Below are 24,758 nucleotides of genomic sequence, written 5' to 3' on the forward strand. Positions count from 1 at the left end.
GTTCCTTTACCTTGTCTTTTATCGCGTTAGGTGCCGACGAACATATCATCTTCTCCTAAATGGGTCTCGTAGCCCTGGAGTACCCTCTGCAGTCATCTCTCTTGAACAATTACGATGACCTTTCGTTTTTTATTAACTAAAATTTTTAGAAGAAGTCTAATTGCCCCAAGTAGAGCAATTTTTATATATTTGAACAAAAATACATAACTCTAAAAATATAAGTATATGTCAGAAAAACGGAAGCTCGGCGCTTCAGGCAGGTTTTGGTGATCTTTCATGTAATAATATTCGGGTACACGATGGTTTTATTTATACATAGGTGGTAGTATATATGCACTGAACGTTCTCGATATTCAATTCGATATGGTACTAACATTTTACCCCTTAAGGAGTGCCAATTTGACACAAAATAGGGAATTTTGACATATTGTAACTTTGTTAATAAAAACAGGATTTCCACCAGATCCCTTATTAAAGCCTATATTTCTGGAAAAATTTTAAGGGTCTAGGATGAACGCAAGGGGGTTTGCAGTAAATTTTAATAGTATATTAATGTACTATTATTAACTTTATTTTAGGAGATATCGGTATGGGGAGTATTTCGTTGCCTAAATGTTATATAGAGGCATCATCATGCTATTAAAGGTTTTCTGTGAAACAAAACTTTATTAAAATCGGTTCAATGTGTGTCTGTCTGTCAATCTATCTTTTTTTTGACTAGGGGAAATCCATCATGGATCCGCATCTGGAATCTAGAAAAAACATGCCAGGCTATTACTGACTAAAACCCACATTTTCTCCACACTCTTCCCGCGAAACCACCGCTTTGGTATTGCTTCGCAGTTCTGTTCAGTTCATCGCTGCTCACTCTAACCGAGCTGTAACAGCTTTACGTGGCGTTAATTGCAGTTGGTTTAACTGCTGATGGATCCGTTTCACCACTGCAACTACCGCGTTCCATGCTGTATTTGATTGCATCATGCACCTCCTTAGATTTTCCTCCGTTAAGCGGGTACTTAGTTCTGTTGCAAGTTTTCTCATTTAGCTTTTAAACCTTGGGTAGGCGAAGAAAAACTATTTTGCATTTTCGGCTGCACCTTCACACGTAGGACAATCGAACGGTTTATGTAGACCGGTCCTATAGAGGTAATTCCTATATGCAGTGTATCCGGTTAAGAACTGAGTCAGATCGTAACTCGTCTTACTGTGGTTAGTCCACATACTTAGGTCTGCGATAAACCTTTCTGTTCACTGGCCATTCTCCGCCTTGTCCATGCCACCAGTGACTGCATACGCTCGTTTTGCTTGTTTAGGCTCACATCCTAATTCTCATACAGGCGACTTGCCTCATCGATTAGAATATCCACCGCGATCATCTCCACAATCTTGCATGGCGCCTCATAAGATGTTCTTCGGAAAGCGCAACTTGTTCGGAGAGCGCTTAACTGAAGGTCGAAACTGTCTGCGATTTTCTTCGACTTTTATCGCCGACGCTCACACTGCGTATAAAACAACAGAGCTGACGACTTGAATTAAGAGTAATCGTCGACTGTGTTTCGGGCCGCCTACATTTGGAGGCATCCTTGCTTATGTTGAGCTGATAGCCCGCGCTTTCTGCCCAGTAAGCTTCAAATGGGGTTTAAGGCTCAGCTTGCAGTCGAATATTACTCCCAGGTATTTTAGCGATGGCTGATAGCTAACAACATGCGCCCCGATGAAGATTCCAACAGTTTTCTGTCTCCGCCGCTTTGCAAAGAGCATCAACTCCGTCTTGAGTTCGGCAAGCTCCAGTGGTCTTTAAGCCAAGACTTGATCGTCCGTATTGTTTCGTTCGCATATACCTGTGCTTTGTCAGGGTGATTGGATGTTATGGCAGCTCAACGTCATCTGCGAATCCAACGATAACAGCTTGTTTAGCTACCGGAAGCCGTAAAACACCATTATACATTAAGTTCCATAGCAGAGGGCCAATAACTGACCCCTGCGGAATTCCTGCCGTTATTACATACATCTCCGACCCTTCGTCGGAATCATAAAGTAACTTCCGCTATCGGATGTAATCGAAGATTATATTTAATATATATTTTGGCGTGCGTCCATCTGACAGAATTGAACGCGGACGGATCAGTACAAGCTTTCGTGTTTTCCACTTTGTGGGGAAGTCTATAAATACCCGAGCGAACATGCTTGGTGCCATTCTCATTGCTAGTTTGAGCGCCTTGTTAGGGATTCGATAGGAGTACTGCGGTACGCCGAACCCTTTTCGTTGCGTCCAAGACTTCGTCTGTGGTTACTGGAGGGATGTCTTCGGTACTCTTTGGTATCATTGGGAAGATTGTTTCCGGATGTTGGAGGAACAATGTCGAAACTATCTCCCGCCATAATCTAGGGCACATAATAGGAAGGGACCTATTATGCCTTTTATTGCCGACATAATCGACTTGTATGCTGCTCCCCATTCTTTCAGTCTGTCTGTTCCACTAGATATCCTCGGAGATGACTGAAGCAATTATCACGAAATTTGATCAAAAGATGTGTAGTCTGTGTGTCCTTTTACATGCAGCTAGTGGTCTCGTTTTGTGTTAACTTGGCTCCCCAGACATGCGAAAGGGGGTGCAAACTGTTTTTCCACAAAATATGGTTATGTGGGGTAACAAGTGAAAGGGCTCCATTAGTACTTTTCGAGGGCTCAAAATTTTTGAAGGCTCAAAATGTGTGTCCCAAAAATGTGTCACGTTCTCAGAATCAACCCACCCGAAAAGTCTGAAAAAAATCACAGTGACGCATCTCTACAAATCTAGGCTTTGAAATACATCCCGGTACATAGATGTCTCTACAAATAAAGTTAATAATAGTATGTTACCATATTTTGGAAATTTGCTCGACAACTTCCCTTAAGTTTGTCCTAGGAATACAGGATTTGGTGCCAGCTTAGGCGATAACATAGGAAATAACTCTTTGAACGCAATCTAACTATTATTAACAAAGTTATTGAAAGACAAATTATTGCACTGAATGTAAATTGATTGCATTCTAGCACGTGTATGACGTGATCATCATATGTATAACGTGAACTTATATGAACGGCGGAGTGCTTGGAGACACCTTCGCTTTTTTTGAGCTTTTTTTAGTTATTTGCGTGAATATATTTTAGATAAATTTTTCGTCAATATTTATATCTTTAATTTCTATGTACATACGAATTAAAGATTTGGCTATATATGACTTAATATTTTGCATTCTTAGCTATGTACAAATGGAAAAACGTGCATAGAGAATTGCTCACATAAGATGAACATAAAACCTTTATACCTTTATACCGCCAAGCTCCCGGTATTCCCATTTGTTTCTAGATTTTTCTGGTGAACGGTTTCCGAGAACGACCCTTTTATTTAAGTGACCCATTTATGACCCACTTACTATCCCATTTCGCAATCGGCTTCAAAACTAAGACCTGATTTAGAAAGTACTCATTGAGACATTGTCCGGTAAACATATTGTGCGCTTTGACCCATGATTCAATATTTAAATTTTCTGTATGTCTTTTGGAATAGAAAGTTGCAATAGTTGAATGAATTCCTTGAAAAAAATCCATCTTTTCATAGACCTACTTCTGCAGTATTCGAACTGAATTCGTTGAACTCCAAAATAGTACGTTTGTATGATTCTCACATTCAGGATCACCTACTATCACGTAAGGCTTTATTTGCCTCACATAAAACTGAACAATATATTTATAGATACAAACACTGACTGCCCATTTTCAGGATTGCAAACGGATACATGGCCCAAGTTACCAACAATTTATCGATTTAACAGCCGTGCAAATGTATTTAGTGACCCATCATTCATGCCGCTGCATATTAAATTTACAGCTCTTTCAGCGAACGTTCGGGCACGTACCCCAAGCATTCCGATCCACTACCCCCTCTGAAAACAATTTAAAATTCAACGAGTGTCCACAATGAATATTAATCCGATGGATGGCTTTTGCAATAATAAACGAACTTTGTCTGCTTCGCTTGATGACGTTATCATTTCGACGAATATATATACAATGAAATGAATAAATGGATTAGCTGGAAAATATAGGTGGCTTTCAATTTCATTAACCAATTTTGAATGCTTCTTTGTTGGCATTTTTTCCGGGGCCTGGTTGGGATGTACGCACTCCACTTCATGAATAGTGTTGGTCGAAATCTCATTCGCTTAACGAAAAAGCCTAATTTGGATCCAAATGAATCCACAAAAATTTGCATGTAGCAAATAAATCTTCTCAAAGCCCATGTGCACCTCTGCTTTTCCAACTCATTAATAATTCAACATCGAATATTTTAAAGACATTGGAATTGTGGAAGCTGCATAAAGTGAGTCTGCATGAAGAAAACCAGTCATAAAAACGCGAGCACTTCCGAAAACCTGCATATAATGTTCCGCGTATTTGGATGATGCAAAAAGGTTAATTTAAGCTCGAAATTATAGATACAATGCAATAAAAATAAAGATATTCAATGAAGCTATTTAGTATTTCTCCATTTTGTTAAGCTACGCCCAAATATACTCGTACTTTCAAAGTAATGTTTCTCCAAAATAAGAATAGCGTGACATTGCAGCATGTAAAACGTGCAAGTATGTCGAGTATTTTGGGTAAACAGCTCCCCAGGCCTCTAGTTTACGGTCAAGGTTTTCCAATATTTATTTATGAATGCACTTGCCAGTAATTTGTAAATTATATGTAAATTATTTTTGGAAATAAAAATCAGAACATACATACATACTCTATATATCATATTATTTGTGAAGGATGAAGATCCATTTACAACCATTCATCATTTTTCCAGACTTTTCCCGGTAATTGGTCATTACGCGATATCAGACGTGGCTAAGATTTCTTATCAACTCTACGAAGAATACGGACGAATTGCAAAACTTGGCGGATTGATGGGAAGACCCGACTTACTATTTGTATATGATGCTGATGAAATTGAAAAGGTAAATATTGTTTCATGTTTTCGGTAGGGATCCAATGTGAGGATAAATATTTCTTCAATGTGACGCAGAAGCGCTTTATTAATGTTTATCATTTCGTACGCACACGCTTTCCGAGGTGAGCACTGTGTGTTGACTCTCATAGTTAGTGCCATTGCAATCTGATTTGATTGTGCAACCTTCAAGCATGAGAGCGATTTATAATTTGAAAATTGTCAATGGCAGAATATGTAAAAAATGTTCGAACGTAAAGATAAATGTACACAGCGCACTATAATTACTCATTCTTTATGCTCAAATTGGCCAGAACTGAAATATTGCTCTGTACGAGCAGCCGCTGAAACATGCTTTCGTGATCCTTCACTAATCACTGAAAGCTGGGTAGGTTGATATTAGGCGCCACTCCGAGAAGTCCATTTAGCGCTGTGGTGCGCCATTCTGATGTCACAAACTCCTAAAAGCATAACTACAATAGGAAGAGAAAGCGCGGGGAAGGGGTGGAGTCTAACCTTCCCAGATTTTCAGAGCCAGCTTGCAGTATTCACGAAAGAAAGTAGCCCCCCTTTCCGTAACTAGAGATCTCTCCAAAGTGTTCAAAAAATCTTCTTTTTCTTCAGTCTTAGCCCCGTTCACAAGCGAGGTCGGCTCGTCGTTATTGGATTCGCCATTTTTCTCTATCAAAATGCCTGATCTGGATGCAATCGCGAGGCTTTTAAATCCGTTGTTTCGGCCGACCTTTTAGTCGATTACCATCGACTTCCGTCGTGACCATACCATCGAAGACGCCTCTCTCCCCATGTCGATCGCGGATATTCTCATTTCGGATGTGATCAAAACGTGTGATGCCACTAGTCCAACGCAAAATCTTCGTCTCCATTACCACGGGATGCCGTTCATTGTATCTTATAGTCGACCACCACTCAGAACCATACAAATCAATAGGACGGACGACATTGTGGTCAATTTTAGATTTGAGACGTTCGTTGATACATCAAATCACAAAGAACACCAGTTGTGGAAAGCCACTACATCCAAGTTACTGCTGCTGACAGTGATTGTGCCTGTTTCATGGGGAACCGTCGTCAAAAATTCAGTTTTATCCAGATTCAATCTGAGACCGTGTTGCATCAGGTGATCATTTCATTTTTGGACAAGTTGCTCGCAATCATTTTTGCTATTAGACGCTAGAAAAACACCATCTACATAAAGCAGCGTATAGGGCGCTGGACGTCGCGTAACCCGTGTCAGGGTGTTCATAACAAGAACAAAGAGTGTGGTGACAAGGTGCTTGCATGATGAACACCGACAGAGACACGAAACGATTTTAATATACCCGCCACACTTCAACTTTCGTATGACACACGGTGAAACGCTTTCACTAGATCCAGAAATGGCATTCTTATCAATTTGACAATTGGCGAGTGTTTTCTCGTAGAGAAACTTGTGGCAGAGGCATTTTTTTTCACAGACCTTCATTTCAATATCTGTTACCTTATGTCCGCAGTCTGGCTGTAGCTAGAACTGGGCAGTCGCCTGAGGGTTTCTGCCTCTTCTTCGCAGCTTTGGCTATGCGAATTGCAGGGTATGACTATTCTAGCGAAATGGTTCTCTACAGATCAGTGCCACATGTAGACCGCCGTTATGATGCTCTCCCGATCGGGTTTTGTTATACCCTTAACAGTTGCCAACAACGCTGTGCCCAGCGATGGGCTGCCAAAAGCAGAACCCCGTCTGGTCAGTGTGTCAACCCACTCATTCCCCTCTATGTTTATATGACTGGGATCCCAGAGGACGTCCATCACTGTCAACCAGATCACCAGAGCGTACCTCTGCTTAGAACTCGGGCTCCCAGACCAAAATTATCCAATGCAAATGATACCCCTCCAATCGCATACTGGTTAAGGCTTCCTTCATTGGCTTAGTACTAACTTTGTTGAATGCTCACTGGGTGTCATGCCAGTGAATATTCCTGCCTAATGGCAGCAAGGAACAAACTTTCAAAACTACCCTTAGGTATATCTGATACATAAGCCATACGCAACGTCTAACAAAATCTGTGATACTGGTTCAGTAAAGGCGGCTAGGACCGTGAGCCTACGTCCTGATATCAAAATTGTAAGAGGTAACCATGCTGGAGCAATTCTGTTCTTAGGATCTAGTGGCGGTCATCTTCCACAACTAGGTCGATGGCAAGAGGAGAAGCGTCATAGTTGCCTCCGCTACTTACCTGACAATTCTTTGTGCCTTCCATCGACGGAGATCTGGTAGTGTATGCACAATCAAATGGTTTTAGACTCTTAATAGGTTGTGATGGGAACGCTCGACATATTTGCTTCGGGAGTTGAAAATGCAATCCTAGAGGCGAAAATATATTTGATTTTATCTCCTCAGCTGCTCAAATGATTGTAAACTTTGAGAGGGCCAAGAAAAAATAATTTAATTGACCCAGCAATCTACACTTCAAAGCTGTTAGAGTTGATTAGAGGCTGGCGGGTGCTAGGAAAATTTTCTTTTCAGATCACCATTACTTAGAATTTAGTCTGCCTATTGCAAGCACACAACCTTGAATGCGAAATCCGTAGAACACGGATTGGATAAAGTTCAATGAACTTTTTCGCAAAAACGTGGAGTTTCATGGGCGAGAAAGTTTTATTTTGACGATAAAATATTAGCAGGAAACACAGCACTTCACAAATTAACACGTTTGTGTCTAGGCGGTAAGAAAGAATGTGAGGGTCACATAGCACAGAAAGAGTTATGGGAAGAACTGGATCCAGCTTTCGCCATGTCTTCTGACTCCCGGATTTCTGTATATCTGTGTGGTAGAAAATGTGAAGTTATTCTCAAACTGCGACGAACCTGAAGAATGCGTCCGTTGATTTGTATCAACCACATTTCTTTACTGCAGCCAAGGCTCTCCTAAATACCGGGCATCTGCTTCCGACCGACCAACGTGGGCTCCTCTGCTACAGTAAGCAAGAGCACCCCGTTATACATCACGTTCCGGAGTAGAAGGCCCAACACCGAACCTTGTGATACCCCTGCTGTAATGCTGTATTCATTGGGCGCGTCATTGTTCCGTACCAGAGAGCTCTATCCAACAGGTAACTCTCGATTAGCTTAGCCAAGTAACCAGTTGCTTTAATTTTGGCCAGTGACTCCTTAATCCAGTCCCAGTTAGCGGAGTTGAATGCATTTTTTACATCCGCCATCACAACAGCACAGCACTTACCAGAAAGCATTACCTCTCGAACCAATTCCACCACTCTTCCCACAGCGCCAATGGTAGAGCAAGCTTTCTCGAACTCATATTATTCATCCGCAAGACCATTCCCGTCTTCTACAATTGGGAGTAATCTATTGTAGATGATGGCTTCAAACATCTTCAACATAGTATCCAACAAACAGATAGGCAGATAGGATGCTAGGTCCCCCAGTGGCTTGCCTGGTTTGGGCAACAACATCAGTTTTTGCCTTTTTCATTGTGGAGGAAATACGCCTTCCGCCATGCACCCCTCGAAGTTATTTATGAACCAATTAGGTGTGGTCCCCACCGCCAGCTTCAGCGCTTTATTAGGGATGCTATTCAAAGCCTTGCCATCGCCGATCCTTCCGCAGACCTCCCGAAATTCCTTTTCGGTAACGCGAGGTATTACATTTACCTCGAATTGGGCCTCCATTTGATACCTGCTCCCCGTAGGGAAGAGCGTGTTTACAATTTTTTGTAGAAGCCGTGGACAGGTCACCTGAGGCGACCTTTGCCCCTGCAACTTCTTCATAACCTGTAACCATGTCATGTCTCGGTCACCTATCGCGCGATTCTCGATGCTTTTTCGGCCGCCGTGCCATTCAGGTCATCATGAACTAGCAGAGCTTTAGAGAACGTATCCTGGTTGAACGCCCTCGGCGTGCAGCCCGACATCTGTATTCGTTTTCTGCGAGCATCCAACCCGCCACTTGCCCACCAGCGACTTTGATAAAGATTGTCTGGTAGTCGCTGTGGGTATAATACTCACTGACATACTAGTTAGTTCCCCTTGCCATTGCAGTGCTCTCGTTTGGTCGACGATAAAAGCCAGGCTTCTCCCTCTGAACGTAAATGAGTTCTCAATTGGCAAGTACAACATTCAACTTTGTAAATGCCTCGAGCAGGATACGTCTTTTCTTGTGTGTCCTTCGGCGACTCCACTTACAGGCCCAGACATTGAAGTCACCCGCTATCATCTTCGGGGTATGACTCCTTGCATCCAACACCAAATAGGGCAGTATTTCCTCGTACTGCGCAAGTATTGCGCTAGGAGGAGCGTAACAGCTGTATACATGAATCCCGCCCATCTTTGCTCTCATGAAGCCAGCTTCCGGAAGTTGCATAACTTCCTGAATGGCCTGCCGGCCGTACCCCCATTTCGCTGCTTTACCGGTCTGGTCCCTGGTCCAGTCACCACCACCGTAGTTGCGGTAGGGATCACAAACAATGGCCACATCAATTCCCTTCTCTCTGGTGGTCTGTGAGGGGAGGTCTTGCGCGGCCTCACAATTTTTGAGATTGATTTGAATCAATCTCATTTGAGTCTTGTTTTTAGCACTCTCCTGAACATTGGACATCTGCTACTGCCAGTAATATATTGGTTGTCGATGTCCTCCTTTCTTTCACACCGGATGCATTTCCGGTCAGTTCTCCTAGGTGATATGTCCCTCTTCTCCGCATTTTCTGTACCACTTTAATCTATCGCGGACGCTGATGCACGCTGAGGCTATATGCCCAAAGTCGAGGCATCAGAAGCATCTCTACATGTCTCTGCTGGCAGGCTGATAACTGTAGTTTCCGTCCCCCATAAGCATTTCGCATCGATTTGACTGCCGACTCCTGTAGTTCCGGTATTTCGAACACCTTTTCCAGTGCTGCACCGACCTCCTTCGTGGTAACGTCATCGATATCTTTGCACTCGATAGTTACCTCCTGCCGTCTAGCCCTTACTTAAGCCTGCTGGCCAAGGGATTTTTCCATCTGACCGGGGAATTTCTCCGCTGTTTTATCATTCGACTTCTTTAGCTCCAGCATGAGGTCTCCCTTCTACGATCGCCGGTTGAAGCTGTTTCCTAGATCCCTCAGCTCTGGATCCGGCTTAAATTGCTTAAGGGGTCATCCCATGTGTGGGATCTGCGGAAACGAATTTTTTTGGCATCAATTGTATCTAGATATAGTGTAGAATATACGGGCAAAGTGATTTTTCGGTATTCGGAGTCATTCGAAAATTTAGTGTTAAACACGTGATAAGTCACATTCCAGATTTATGTCGATCGCCGTAACAAAGCTCGTATTTATCGGTCCGAATGAGGTTCGAATGACTTCGCTAAAAGGACAAGAATTGAAGCCAAGGCTGCACATGTACCTCTTGAAAATGTTTATAGACTAGGTATAGCAGATTAATGGTCAGTTAGGGTTTTATGAATAAAAATCGCATTCTACTTTTTAAATGCGTTTCTCTCGAAACTACATGTTGAAAATCGGCCACCATAGCCCAAAATCTATCAAACGAAATTCTTTGAAATTTCCAGGACTTATTCAGAACATATTTCTACGGTCCGCAAACTAGGATAATTGCGATTCATTCAAATATTTTTTTCATTCATTGAAGAAGCCGTGAAAAAACACCAAAATTCATAAAAAAAAGGTTAACAGGGCACCAAAAATGTATCTTTTAATATTTTTTAATAATCCTAGTTTGCGGATTGTAGTTAAGTCTGTACGTTAAAATGCCGTTTACTTTTTTCTTCAAGATGATCGCAGCGCCCTCTAGGGTGGCAGCAGAAAAACAGCTTTTTTGGAAATGGGTGTATAAATTGCTCAGTATTTCATTAACAAACCATGTGATTGGGCTGGAAAAATTACTGTGTACGCTGAAAATATTAATAAATATATGGTGAAAAATTCGTTTCTGTATCTTTATCCAATTCTTCACAAAAAAAATTCTAAAAGAAACCAAAAAAACGGCCTTCACACGGGATGACCCCCTTAAGAATGTCGGCATAAGTTGCTTCCCCCTTTTTGAAAATGACGATCACGTCTGACCGAATCCTCCTCTTCTCCTTCCTCATCTTGAAGACAAGATTGCTCCTTGCCTCCGTCCCTCGCACTTTATGCTCTGCCTCTTTTGCAGGCATCGCAGCTACCGCCTTTCCTTTGACATCTTTGGCTGTTTTCAATGCGTGCTCCGGTTTCTTTGAAGAAGTGCGTTTCATCGGTCCGGTATTTCATCCATCTCCTCGCGGCTTCTTTTTCCAGCGTTCTCGCCAAGTAACCTTGCCAAGGAGGTGTCACCTGTGTCGCCTGGGTGACTTTCTTGCTTGATTTACGCGCTCCTTTCTTCTCCTGGGCTCTGACATACGCCATTCTGATACCTTTGATCATAGCCTTAATATTTTGGTGGATGTTCTTCCTATTCTTTATCCATTATCTTCTCACCCAGTGCGACAAATACCGCTCTCGAGTGGTCGTTCGCTCGCTGACATTCGTCACACCCATCATTTGGTATCAGAAACACATGGCTGGGCTTGGCTTCCTTAAATTTCTCCGTTATTGTCTGACAAACACTTCGTTCCTCTAGCGATCTCGCTCGACTAATTGACGATCTAAGGAGCACTAAACTCATTCTGAAAGGATCCGGTATCGAGTTTGGTGCCCCTCCTGGATACCTGCACCGAGGCAGCACGGTCGGTGTTCATCGTCGGTCGGGAGCCGGTTCGTTGCTTTCCACAAACCGCCGGCGTTGGGTTTTCAAGCCCTCTGTTCTTGGTGCTGTTATTTTGTTGTTCACATCCATTTCCAAACAAGGTCTTTGCCCCAAATTCCGGCACGGGCTCGCGTGGCAATTGCCAGAATTTTGCTTCCCGCTACCCTCGTGCTCCATAGGAAATCATATCCTTCCAGTCGTCCTTTCCCTTCTTTAAACTGCCTGCCTACCATCAGCGCGCAGCCGCCGAAAGTTCCGTAGACCTTCTGGAATAGTCCAACCTGCTGGTCTCCAGAATTAGCTTAAACTAATGTCCGTCTATCTATCTGTTTGTCCGCCCTTTTAGTTGTACTAACTCAGGTGTTTCCCCTAGTTTAGGGTGCGCTACCTCCCTAACCCGCGGTTAACCCATCTCAGGAATACAGCAAAGTAGCGATCAGCTACATCCCACTAATACGTACGAGAGAAGACCACTTACAAGATGATACAGCTAGTTGCCGTACCATCTTGCGCCAGTAACGTATCGATATCTATTCAAATAATAATTATATATTGCTATGTTTTGGGGAAAATTTGAAAAGAAGCCCCGCTAGGTAGGCTAGGCTAGGTAGGGATCTATTTTAAAAGATTAATAAATACCAATAATCCATAACACACTATTAGCCATCAAAAAAACTCTAAATTCAAACGGCAAAATTTACTCCCAAATTACCTGCAAATCGACACTAAGACTTTACTCACAAAATGCACTTTTTCAGCTATTTAACAATTGCTTTTGGATATAATTTTCGAATGGCTAATGAAGCATTTTAGCAAATAAAGAAAAAGTAATCAACAAAAAAGTCACAAGGTGGTATTATCCCTTCAGTGTTTTGGAGACGACCCAGATGCGTAAATTGTACGGATTTTTCCGGGGGAAGGGGATGATACCATTTCGAGGCAACTTGCATTAACTTCTGTTTTAATGTTAATTTGTACTAATTCGTCAATGCAGATTGGACCGGAAATTGTTCTATTTTTTTTTAATATAGTGTAATCGTACTAATAAATTTTAATCCGAGAATAGTGGGGTGGTTACCGATAGATTTTAAGAAAGCCCTACTAATTTTGAAATTGAAATATTGTCTACTATGGCTGGATAGTAAATTTTTCTCTCCTAGATTTTGTAAATTCTGAGACAGTTCTCTTGAAATGAAGAATTTTTGGCGAAGTCATCTTCTTCCAGATACTAGATTAACGAAATAACAAATTCAAAACATTAAAAAAACATTTAGCAATTCTTACTGAGGCAAGACCTAACATTCATTTCCTATCTTCTTTGTAGAATTCCCCCTTCGTAAAAATGGTTCGCAATGTGCCTTGAAAAGGTATATCGACAAATTCTGTTACGGAATTGCAGTAGGGTCAGCCTGCACTTTTCTTCACCCGTTGATTGTATTGATGTTTCTGCCCATGTGATGGGACAAATATTAAAATAATGTATAAAGATCTGAAATCATAAATAAATCCATTAACCAATGAGTGAAGATTAATAAAATTGATGTGAGGTTTTCATATATTCTACTACTGCTTCTGTTCACATAATTCCAGTAGAGTTGACGGAAGCTTTCACAAACAATTTTTTTTCCTCTGGGCCGAAACGTATGATTATTCTGTCCATTTGAGTTTCGGAACCATTTCTTATGTTGAAGTGCTAAGTCAATTTGCTGAGTGAGTAGATCTGCTTTACATAATTTATTCAAAGCTATTATTGATGATCTGGAAAAAGTACCACAATCAATCAACTTATCTGTCATTCAAAATATCTCGAGAACATATAGTAAGCAATACTTATTATCTACCTAGTGAAAGCATAGATCTAATCTGGCGTAAGTAGTTCAAGATAAAAATGGCATTCCGGCCGCAAATTTTCCCTTAGTTTCCGCTTTTACAAGTTACCTACGTTTTCTTGGACTAAGCTAATTTCCGTTAATTGAAGAAACCTGGGGCTTAATGTCTGACCATCACGTCAACACCATGTATACCTTTCTAATTCCATTACTTTGTAGAAATGATGACTGAAATTGTCGTAATTCGAATTATGTTTGTTTTACATTCTTCTCGTTTTTGCAGTGCTACAGAAACGAAGGCGTCACACCGTTTCGGCCATCAATGCCAAGTTTGGTCAAGTACAAAAGTGTGGTGCGGAAAGACTTCTTTGGTGAGCTGCCAGGTGTAGTTGGAGTGTAAGTGTTTGTTTTTTTTCTACTTTTATTTTTTGCAATATTACTTCACTTTTTGAAAGTTGGAAAGCGAAAACGGAAATAAAGACTTTAGGAGCTCACTTTAATTTCAATTTCAATTCTCGATTGGTCGAATTCACGATAAATTGCTAGTCATATCCCTCTCAACCAATCTTTCGACTTAATCTTTCAACGTACACATATTTATTAAAATTACTAAGTCCTTTGAGTGTTAAAAGATCTTCTCAACTTATTTACGAGAAAAAAATGATAATATTCTTCCAAATTGTAAAAAGCATTAACTTATATCAGGCGCTTCAGATTCTATGAGAAAACAATATAACTGAATTGGTCTTATTTAATCACTCAATAATTTATAGATTTCCCTTTCTATTTTCCCATACAAAACGCAAAACAGGCATGGTGAACAATGGCGAGAGTTCCGGTCAAGAGTCCAGAAGCCTATACTTCAACTTTCCACAGTTCGACGATACTTAGCCCCACTTGAAGAAGTCACGGAAGACTTTTTGGAGCGCTGCCAACAATTGTTAGACGAAAACAGCGAACTACCGGACGATTTCGATAACGAAATCCACAAGTGGTCACTGGAATGTGAGTAGAATAGAAAATAGCGTTTAACTCTTCGCATAGTCCATACCCAAAAATTTAGCTGCTATTTGGCTTATCTGAACTGAAGCCGCAAGCAGCATCTGATATGGAAGCTTAAATAAATAGAAATTCACATTTCTCGTAGGTATCGGACGTGTTGCTCTTGATACACGTCTGGGTTGTTTGGAACCGAATCTGGCCCCGGACTCGGAGCCCCAGCAAATTATCGACGCAGCTAAATATGCACTTAGAAATGTGGCCACGCTAGAACTGAAGGCGCCGTACTGGAGATACTTCCCAACTCCGCTGTGGACTAGATATGTTAATAACATGAATTTCTTCGTTGAGTAAGTATAGCAGAATATTTAGTAATTCGCAACCAGGGAAACCACACTTGAGATACTTCCATAAATAGAGATAATTGCAGTAATCGCTTCTATTATCGGCAACATGAATTAATTATGCGAAAGTAGTGCAACATGTTGATTATTAGATTGTATGCTTTGCTTGTGAAAAACCTTTAAATTATATCTCTTCAGTGAAAGCATTTGCACTGTAGAACTAAATGTAGTACTGGTTGCTATGTTTAACGTAAATTATCTTCAAAGTCTTTGAATTCCTCTTCTTTGTGTAGCTGATCGTGGGAAATTAATCTTATCGTTTCCAATTGCTCAAGAGTTTAGTTGTTTATCGTTTTAAAGAATTTAATGATGGGAAAATACTATTGAAAGAGGTGAGGTAACATCTTGACATTACCAGATTGTAGCCGCAAATATCACCTAAGAGGGAAAGCACCCAGTTCTTTGGAAATATGTATTTATATACTACGTTTATTGATCAAACAAGGGCGATAAAATATAAGCACATGAGAAAGTTCTAAGTCCTTAGTGATTAAAAAGCGTATCTCTAGAGACTACCATTTCGTTTAGTATGTAAAACGTGAAATTGGGTGTATTTGGCCTAGCGGATAAATGCAAGCAATAGCAAATTATTTATATGTGTAAGTATTCGTATGTCGCCAATTGCTATCTGAGATTTTCCGTGCAGTCAATAATTGATGATCTGGAAAAAAAGTAGAGTAAATTCATTTGGTGTGATAGTACTAACGCTCGGTGCAAGAAATTCCTTTGAAACAGTTAAGTTTGCGGTGTGGCGTCGCATTTATATGAGGCGCTGTGCGAATGTTTCCAAATGTATTTGCCTTTGAACAAAACAACTAGAGAACACGAACAGATTCTTTTTCCAGAAACTACTTTGGAAGCTTTGGAGTGGTCCAAGTTGGACAGGCAACACCACATTCTTTGCACCAAAAGTTGTTCCCCCAGCAAGATGAGGACACTGACAGCTTCCAGCGACCTCTGAATGCAACGGTAATATCGTCAGTCACCAGAGACGAGCTGCTTCAAATCTGCGGTGAAATAGGAGACAACAAAGTTCGGGCTCTTAAGCTTGCCGTAAAATCCAAACCGAACATGCTCGCTGAGCTGCCGAAGCATGCATGTCCGAGGAGATATTTCCCCAGCATGGAAGCGGGGAAGTCAGTACCACTGCCTAAGGCTTGTAAGCTTCTATGTCAGGCAACCTACTACAAATGTATATGGCTTTTGGACACTGTGGGGAAACTGCTTGAGCGAGTAGTCTACAATAGATTGCTCCTGTTTATTTGGCGTCAGTGAGGCACATCAGATGGACGGTATGGGTTCTCCAATTCACGAAAATGGTAGTACCAGCAAATATTCCTTTGTGGTGACCCTGAATGTGAGAAATGCATTCAGTTAGGCCACTCGGAACTTAATACGGAAACTCTGACGAAGATTGGTATACCCGTCTATCTCGCAGCTATTACAGACAGCTTCTTTGAAGAACGGAGGCTATAGTGTCCCACAAGGCTCCGTACTGTGTTGTGGAATATCATGTGCAACGATGTTCTAAATCTTCCAGGTCCGGACAGGGTGGTGGAAAACGCCGATGATATAGCGCTGGTTTTAGTCGCAAAAGATCTCGAAGACGCGAAGTGATGAGTGCTGTTAAAGGTTGGGTGGAAAGTTCTGGTCTGACACTTCCAGAGGAAAATGCGAGAAGGGTCCTCATTACCAAGCGCCGTAAAGAAAATGATGCCCGCATTCAAATTAGGAATCATATCATCACTTGTCAGCTCATCCCTTCCATAAAGGAGTGGTAGAAGGGACGGTATGGTGAAAGAAATTATAATTTTACCCAGTTTTTCACGGGCATGGAGGATGTCAGTAGTACCTGCACAGGTTTAAAATGGATAGCTTCTCCGATTGTCCAAACTGCAATGGAGTCCCAGTGGACCCAGAGTACATATTCTTCCACCGTCCAAGATTTGTGTAAAAAGGGAAGAACTATAAGTAAACTTTAAGAGAGATGCTGCTATCAGAAATCTGGTGCGAAGAATGCTAACATCTTAGGGGACTGGGATGTTTTCAACTGTATAATCGCGTCTGCCCAGAGAAAAACTGTGAAAGGGAGAGGAAACGAGAAAAGCACGGTCACATACGCCTCGTAGAGACAAAAAGTGGCCACGTAAAAGAGAGCTGATTCCGACCCGTGGCGTATTACATTATGGTGGTTTCACTGGACATGGGAGAAGCCGGGTTGGTGGGTCGTGCACGCTGATGTGTCCAAGCCAATATCTTTTCAAAATTTCCTACTCCTCAACGAAAAAAAACAAGTCGGGATACTAGAAGCTGGGTGCTTCAGGTATGCAGGTTTTGTGTTCTTCTTATATGAGAAACTTTCTATGCACATTTTTCGATCCCTCGATAGCTAAGAGTTCAAAATACTCCTTCATATTTTACCAAATTCCAAGGTACACATATATACATACATATCAAAGACAAATATTGTGTTCATTCTAAATAAACAAAAATTTGCGTATTACCGCATGGCGACGCATACATATATAAATACGTATCTAAATTGATCTACCGCCTCTTCATATATTCCCACTTCCGCGCACAAAAGCATACATATATTGTTTCACACAAAACCTTGAAAAAGTGTTGCCAGAGCCCGCCGCGGCATTCAAATCAGCCATCACGATCACAATACCACTTTTAGGAAAACCTTCTGAATCGCGTGTAATTGCCCGTAAAAGGTATCCTTCTAAGCCATATTCGGAGTGAAATTGTGATGTCCTTTAATGTGGACCTGAAGTCTGCAGTACTAAGTCTGTCAGAAACGGACCCTGGAACGGAGGGAGACATCACGCAGTCCAGTAATTTTTGACGTATCACGTTGCTGAGTACCATCTTTAAGATATTCTCCACTATCTTGCTAGCTCGGATAGCCCCATACGGCCAGAATATCATTAGCCCATACTTAAGAGGCTTCACGCCAGACAAATGAGCAGCAGATCAGATTTTCTCTCTGCGCAAACGATGGAAAAACTGCTCGAATATCGCCATCAGTTGCACCATATTTTCATCGACTTTAAGGTCGCCTATACCATAGTCAGGGTACAATTGTACACAGTCATGAGAGAATTCGGTATCCTGAAGAAGTTGGTAAGACTGACTAGGCTGACCCTGACTAATGTGCGAGGCAAGATAAAAGCAGCAGGATCACTCTCGAAACCATTCAATATCACCAACACTGTAAGACAACTGATTCGCTCGAAACGTCGCATCATGGGGTCAAAGCTCTTACTGTACAAGACTATGATCTTGCCAGTCCTCATGTATTCCTCGGAAACTTGGGTTCTTAGCAAGAAAAATTGCGAACTCTTGGCCGCGTTCGAGAGAAGAATCCTCCGAAGAATTTTTGGCCCCCTACATGAGGATGGACGATTCCGTAGCCTACACAATGATGAAATCTATGAGCGATACCATGACCGTCCGGTTGTGGATAAAATCCGGCTCAATAGGTTACGGTGGGCGGGTCACTTAATCCGTATGGATGAAGATGATCCCACCCGGAAAGTCTATAAGGGCAATATCTATGGTAGGAAAAGAAGACGAGGCAGACCCTGCCTAAGATGGAGCGATATCGTGGGCTAGGACGCCAGACAGCTTTTAGGGATATCGAATTGGTGGACCTCGCCGCAAAACCGGGATGCCTGGAGTTCCTTAATAAGACAGGCCTAGACCGGATCGGAAGTTTAAATGTGCCGAATTAGAGAAAGCACTAAAGGAAAACTCGAGTCAAACTCAAGAAAAGCTCACATAATTATTCCGAGTTGATCGAACAACGATTTCAAAGCGTTTATATGCACTTAGAATTATCCAGAAGAAAGGACATTGGTTGTCGTAAGAGCTGAAACCGAGTGAAGTAGAAAACCAATTTTCTAGGTGCAAACAGCTGTTCACTTGACAAGCTTTCTTGCTTTGTATGGTAACTGGTGACGTAAAATGGATCTTGTGCGATAAGCCTCAGCCTAGAAAATCCTGGGTAAAACTCGACGAACCATCGACTTCTTTTCCAAGGTCGAATATTCAAACATCCAACCTCATACCCTTCATATGGTGGGTTCAGCTGTGTGTAGTTTACTATAAACTACTGAAGCCGGAGGAAACTTATCGCTACAAACTTCCGTTGACGCGTTTGAGCCAAGCATTGAAGAAAAAACGGCCTCAATTTGAACAGAGACATGATAAAGTTATTGGTTAAAATGACCATGCCGGGCCACTTGTTGTGAAACCCGCCGAAACATGCTTGGGAACGCTGAAATGAGTAGTTCTGCCCCACCTGCCATACTCGGCTCACATTGCTTCGTTCAACTACTACCTTTTCTGATCGATTCCCCATGCCGTGGTAGATCAGCAGTTCCCATCATCATCATCATCAACGGCGCAACAATCGGTATCCGGTCTAGGCCTGCCTTAATAAGGAACTCCAGACATCCCGGTTTTGCGCCGAGGTTCACCAATTCGATATCCCTAAAAGCTGTCTGGCGTCCTAGCCCACGATATCGCTCCATCTTAGGCAGGGTCTGCCTCGTCTTCTTTTCGTACCATAGACATTGCCCTTATAGACTTTCCGGGTGGGATCATCTTCATCCATACGGATTAAGTGACCCGCCCACCGTAACCTATTGAGCCGAATTTTATCCACAACCGGACGGTCATGGTATCGCTCATAGATTTCGTCATTGTGTAGGCTACGGAATCGTCCATCCTCATGTAGGGGGCCAAAAATTCTTCGGAGGATTCTTCTCTCGAACGCGGCCAAGAGTTCGCAATTTTTCTTGCTAAGAACCCAAGTTTCCGAGGAATACATGAGGACTGGCAAGATCATAGTCTTGTACAGTAAGAGCTTTGACCCTATGGTGAGACGTTTCGAGCGAAACAGTCTTTGTAAGCTGAAATAGGCTCTGTTGGCTGACAACAACCGTGCGCGGATTTCATCATCGTAGTTGTTATCGGTTGTGATTTTCGACCCTAGATAGGAGAAATTGTCAACGGTCTCAAAGCTGTATTCTCCTATCCTTATCCTTGCTCGTGTTTGTGTTTGACCAGTGCGGTTTGATGTTGTTGGTTGATTCGTCTTCGGTGCTGACGTTGCCACCATATATTTTGTCTGACCTTCATTGATGTGCAGCCCAGGATCTCGCGCCAGTTGCCGCCTGCTCGATCTGGATGAAGGCAGTTTGTACGTCTCGGGTGATTCTTCCCATGATGTCGATATCGTCAGCATAGGCCAGTAGTTGAGTGGACTCAAAGAGGATCGTACCTCTTGCATTCACCTCAGCATCACGGATCACTTTCTCGAGGGCCAGGTTAAAGAGGACGCATGATAGCGCATCCCCTTGTCGTAGACCGTTGTTGATGTCGAATGGTCTTGAGAGTGATCCTGCTGCTTTTATCTGGCCTCGCACATTGGTCAGGGTCAGCCTAGTCAGTCTTATTAATTTCGTCGGGATACCGAATTCTCTCATGGCTGTGTACAGTTTTACTCTGGCTGTGCTATCATAGGCGGCTTTAAAGTCGATGAACAGATGGTGCAACTGTTGTCCATATTCCAACAGTTTTTCCATCGCCTGCCGCAGAGAGAAAATCTGATCTGTTGCTGATTTGCCTGGAGTGAAGCCTCTTTGGTATGGGCCAATGATGTTCTGGGCGTATGGGGCTATCCGGCCTAGCAAAGTAGTGCAGAATGTCTTATAGATGGTACTCAGCAACGTGATACCTCTATAATTGCTGCACTGCGTGATATCTCCCTTTTTATGTATGAGACAGATTATGCCTCGTTGCCAATCGTCAGGCATTGATTTGCTGTCCCATACCTTGAGCACAAGTTGATGAACCACTTGGTGTAACTGGTCGCCTCCATATTTAACCAATTCGGCTGTAATTCCATCGGCTCCTGGTGACTTATGATTTTTTAGCCAATGAATTGCACGGACTGTTTCTCCTAAACTTGGTGGTGGCAGTATTTGTCCGTCGTCTTCAGTTGGCGAGACCTCCAACTCGCCGATGTTCTGGTTGTTCAGTAGCTCATCAAAGTACTCAACCCATCGCTCTAATATGCCCATTCTGTCGGAAATCAGATTTCCCTCTTTGTCTCGGCAGGATGAGCCTTCATAAGGCTTCATCCTGCTGACTTGTTGGTAAAACTTGCGCGCCTGGTGCGGTTGCTCCCTGTACTTTTCTAGTTCACAGACTTGTTGGTTCTCCCAGGCTTCCTTTTTCCGTCTGTGAAGTCGCTTCTCCGCTCGACGGAGTTCGTGATAAGTCTCTGCGCGTGCCCGCGTTCGTTGAGAACGCAACATTACTCGGTATGCGGCATTCTTCCCTTCCGTTGCTAGCTTACATTCATCGTCAAACCAGCCGTTCCGACTCCTTTTGCGGCTGGGGCCAAGTATATTTATGGCCGTATCCATGATAACGTTCTTCAGGTGGTTGTGAAGATCATTAGTTGATGCTTCATCTCCAGGTCCTCTATTGACTGCGGTTATTGCGGCATCCATTTCCCTCTTATAGGTGTCGCGGAGGGTTGTGTTGTGGATGGCTTCAGTGTTCACTCTCACCTGATTGTCAGAGGGGATTCTGGGTGGTATTGTTATTCGAGCTCGGAGCACCATGCCAACGAGATAGTGATCCGAGTCTATATTGGCCCCCCTATATGTTCTGACATTCATCAAGGCTGAGAGGTGGCGGCGTTCGATCAACACGTGGTCAATTTGGTTGAAAGTGGTCCCGTCTGGAGAGGCCCACGTATGTTTGTGGACCGCTTTCCGCGCAAACCAGGTACTTCCAACAACCATTTCGTGTGACCCTGCTAATTGAATAGCTCGCAGTCCGTTATGATTTGTTTTTTCGTGTAAGCTATGGGAGCCAACGTATCGCCTGAATACGGGCTCCTTCCCTACTTGGCTGTTAAAATCCCCAAGTATGATTTTGATATCATATCTGGGACAGGCTTCGAGGGTTCTTTCTACTGCCTCGTAGAAGGTATCCTTCTCCGACTCTGCAGTCTCCTCTGTAGGGGCGTGAACGTTTATGAGGCTTATATTTCTAAACTTGCCTCGCAAGCGCAGAGTGCATAGCCGTTCGCTTATACTTTCAAAGCCGATAACAGCAGGTTTAATTTTTTGGCTGACTAAGAAACCTACTCCGAGCACATGGTTTACTGGATGGCCGCTATAATATATGGTGTAGTGGCTCTTCTCCAGGAAACCGGTCCCTGTCCATCGCATCTCTTGCAACGCTGTTACATCAGCCCTATATTGGGACAGGGTATCGGCTAGCTGCTTATCAGCTTCATCTCTGTACAGGGAGCGCACGTTCCATGAGAAAATGCGCAAGTCGTTGTTCGTTTGTCGTTCCCGAGTCCGTCGTTTTAAAATCCGTCCTATCCGAGGCTCCTGTTGTGGCTTCGTAACGAGTTGTTTTCCGTGTAGGGTTGTCAGCCCTACCCAACCCCCAACCTGGAGGACCAGTTGGTACAATTTGTCCCGTTTTTAGGCGCGGGAGACACGCCTTCATCCTTCTCCGTCTGCAGCTTTTCGTCAAGAAAGAACTCCCAGCAGTCACCACGTGGAGGTGGAGATAGGGTTTGGTAGTAGAGCTGTTGGTGTTGGTTCAGCAGGCATTTCCCAGGTTTTATACTCCATCGTGGGTACCAATCCACGTTTCGCCTCGGGACCTATACTACCCTACCTATACGACGATATAAATAATTAGGTGGTTCCATGGATTGCATCCAAAAATGACGAGTTCTGAAGGATGACGTCCCAAATAACGAGAAAAAAAATATCGAAGACAGAATGTAACCTAAGCACGCATGTTTTGGGCTTCAAATTCTTTTGTAGTTGTACCTAGTTCCAGAACGTGATATTTTTCGCCGTAGAATTCCATCAGTTCTACATTAAGAAAGGTTTATGGGGAGTCTTTTCTCTGTCGATCAAGCTTTCGAGGTGTTCTTTTATATATTTCAAGATTATTCCAGCTATTATCTTCGCTAAGACAGGAAAAACGTTAATTAATACCAGTCAAATTTTGACATTAAAGACTGATGCCCTTCTTCGGGACTTTGATGTACCTTTTCTTCTTCTGGAATAAATGTCAGTTTATCAGGATTTGTAAATAAATGGATGTAGTAGCTTTGCAACTGTCGTGCGAAGCAATTTCGCCGGCGACCGCCAATGTTAGCGGGTCTCCTTGACTTCAGCGTATTTATAGCAAAAATACTTTGACTTCTGGTCTGCGGAGTGGTCCCTATACGTATATTAAGATGGTTAGCGATTATATCTATAAGAGGTTGAACTTCACCGAACGTACCACGCTAGTGTCTCTTACGCCTCTTCATTGACATTCCGCATAAAGTCACTGAAAGGATAACCACCAACTACAAGCTCTGAAATGGTTCAACGCAATGGTAATAACTCCCGGTCGCAGCGATGATTGCAACTATTAGTTTCTAATATTCATAGATCTCCTTCCGTGTTTTCGTGGTCAACCAGGTCTTGCCACGTCCTTTTTGGGGTCGCTGACATATAGCAACATAATAACAATTATCAATGCTCCCTGAAATATTCTTGCGAAAACTTTCCAGTGACCCCCTTCCATTTATCTTGAAATAGCGTATGGTATCCCTCCAGCTTACTCCTTTGTCAAAACGTTTCAAACTCCGCACGTTAATTATTAAGTTTTTTCAACTGTAAATGAAAGATTTGGCTTCATTAGTAGCTGGTTTCCGTCAAAAATTATAGCTTCTTGTTAAATATGAAGTACAGCTTGGAACCTGTATGACAATATGGCCGTGGGGGTATATAAGCTGACTTTAAAGAAATTGAAGATACTTCGGCTAACAGTATGTCGATTAGATTTTTACTAATAGGAATAAAACGTACCCAAATTTACAAATATTCACGTATTTCTATTTGCATCTAGGTATATTAAACACCATTCGTTGTTATAGTACTTCCTTATGGAATTACAATGATAACTCAAAATACAGAAACGCATATGCGGGTACATCTTATACGAGTATTTAAATTTCAGATATGATGTATAACCTGTACAGTTTCCTCTGAGAATTTTCGATATTTATGTGGCAACTTAATGTCGTAAAACCATCACATTTAACTATTAAAATACTCATATAAATTTCTTCAGATAAAAGTTCACAGACTTTGGTAAGGAGAATTGATGTGTAGTAATAAAACGCCTGGTTTTAAGCGTTTTCCGCTTGGTGATTAGTATTTTCGCAGATTGAAGGTGCATTTCGTAGGTGTAACTCTTGAAATGATACATATTTATAATGATTAACAGGCCTGTCTTTAATGATTTACTGTGTAAAGTTACATGAGCCTCTATCAGGCTTGGTTCATTGGGCTAGTGATCGGTGCGCGGGAAGTTATATGAAAGCTTATATAACCTGCATTTCTATCTTAATTTCTATTAGTGTGCAGTGTCATACTGCCTAGGATGCACTTTTCTTAGGTAGGGTAGGGTTAAGTATTCTACCAGGTGCATTAGCAATGAAAGATGATGTTTGGTTTAATTTAAAATTTAATATGGAGATAGTGCCTCCATAGATCCCCAGCTTCTCAAGGTGGTAGTTTAGCGTACAGTGGCCCGTGAGTATTCCGCCCTGCTCTTTGCTGTAAAAATAAGCGCGTAGCGAATCGATTTGGTGGTGATGTTGTGTCGCCACGTCAACCGCACCCCTGCTTCCAATGTCTCTAGGCAGGTTCATCCGATCCACAACAAAGTTTAGATACTACATTCGAAATTTG

The 24,758-nt window shown here is 42.3% G+C and overlaps 2 protein-coding genes across 2 annotated transcripts in view; one reads left to right on the forward strand and one right to left on the reverse strand.

The window, feature by feature from the left end:
• LOC119646607 (odorant receptor 85b-like) overlaps nt 1-4,821 on the reverse strand; it is a 61,647-nt gene extending 56,826 nt beyond the window's left edge. Inside the window, exon 1 of the mRNA XM_038047108.1 lies at nt 4,779-4,821. The gene's annotated coding sequence lies outside the window, so the exon portion shown is untranslated. The remainder of the gene's footprint in view (nt 1-4,778) is intronic.
• LOC119646606 (probable cytochrome P450 301a1, mitochondrial) overlaps nt 1-24,758 on the forward strand; it is a 78,166-nt gene that overhangs the window by 45,948 nt on the left and 7,460 nt on the right. Inside the window, exons 2-5 of the mRNA XM_038047107.1 lie at nt 4,842-4,992; nt 13,836-13,948; nt 14,364-14,557; nt 14,700-14,901. Coding sequence (XP_037903035.1) covers nt 4,842-4,992; nt 13,836-13,948; nt 14,364-14,557; nt 14,700-14,901 — 660 coding nt within the window. The remainder of the gene's footprint in view (nt 1-4,841; nt 4,993-13,835; nt 13,949-14,363; nt 14,558-14,699; nt 14,902-24,758) is intronic.

The sequence above is a fragment of the Hermetia illucens genome, chromosome 1, assembly GCF_905115235.1.
Source record: "Hermetia illucens chromosome 1, iHerIll2.2.curated.20191125, whole genome shotgun sequence".
NCBI classification, from domain to species: Eukaryota; Metazoa; Arthropoda; class Insecta; order Diptera; family Stratiomyidae; genus Hermetia; species Hermetia illucens.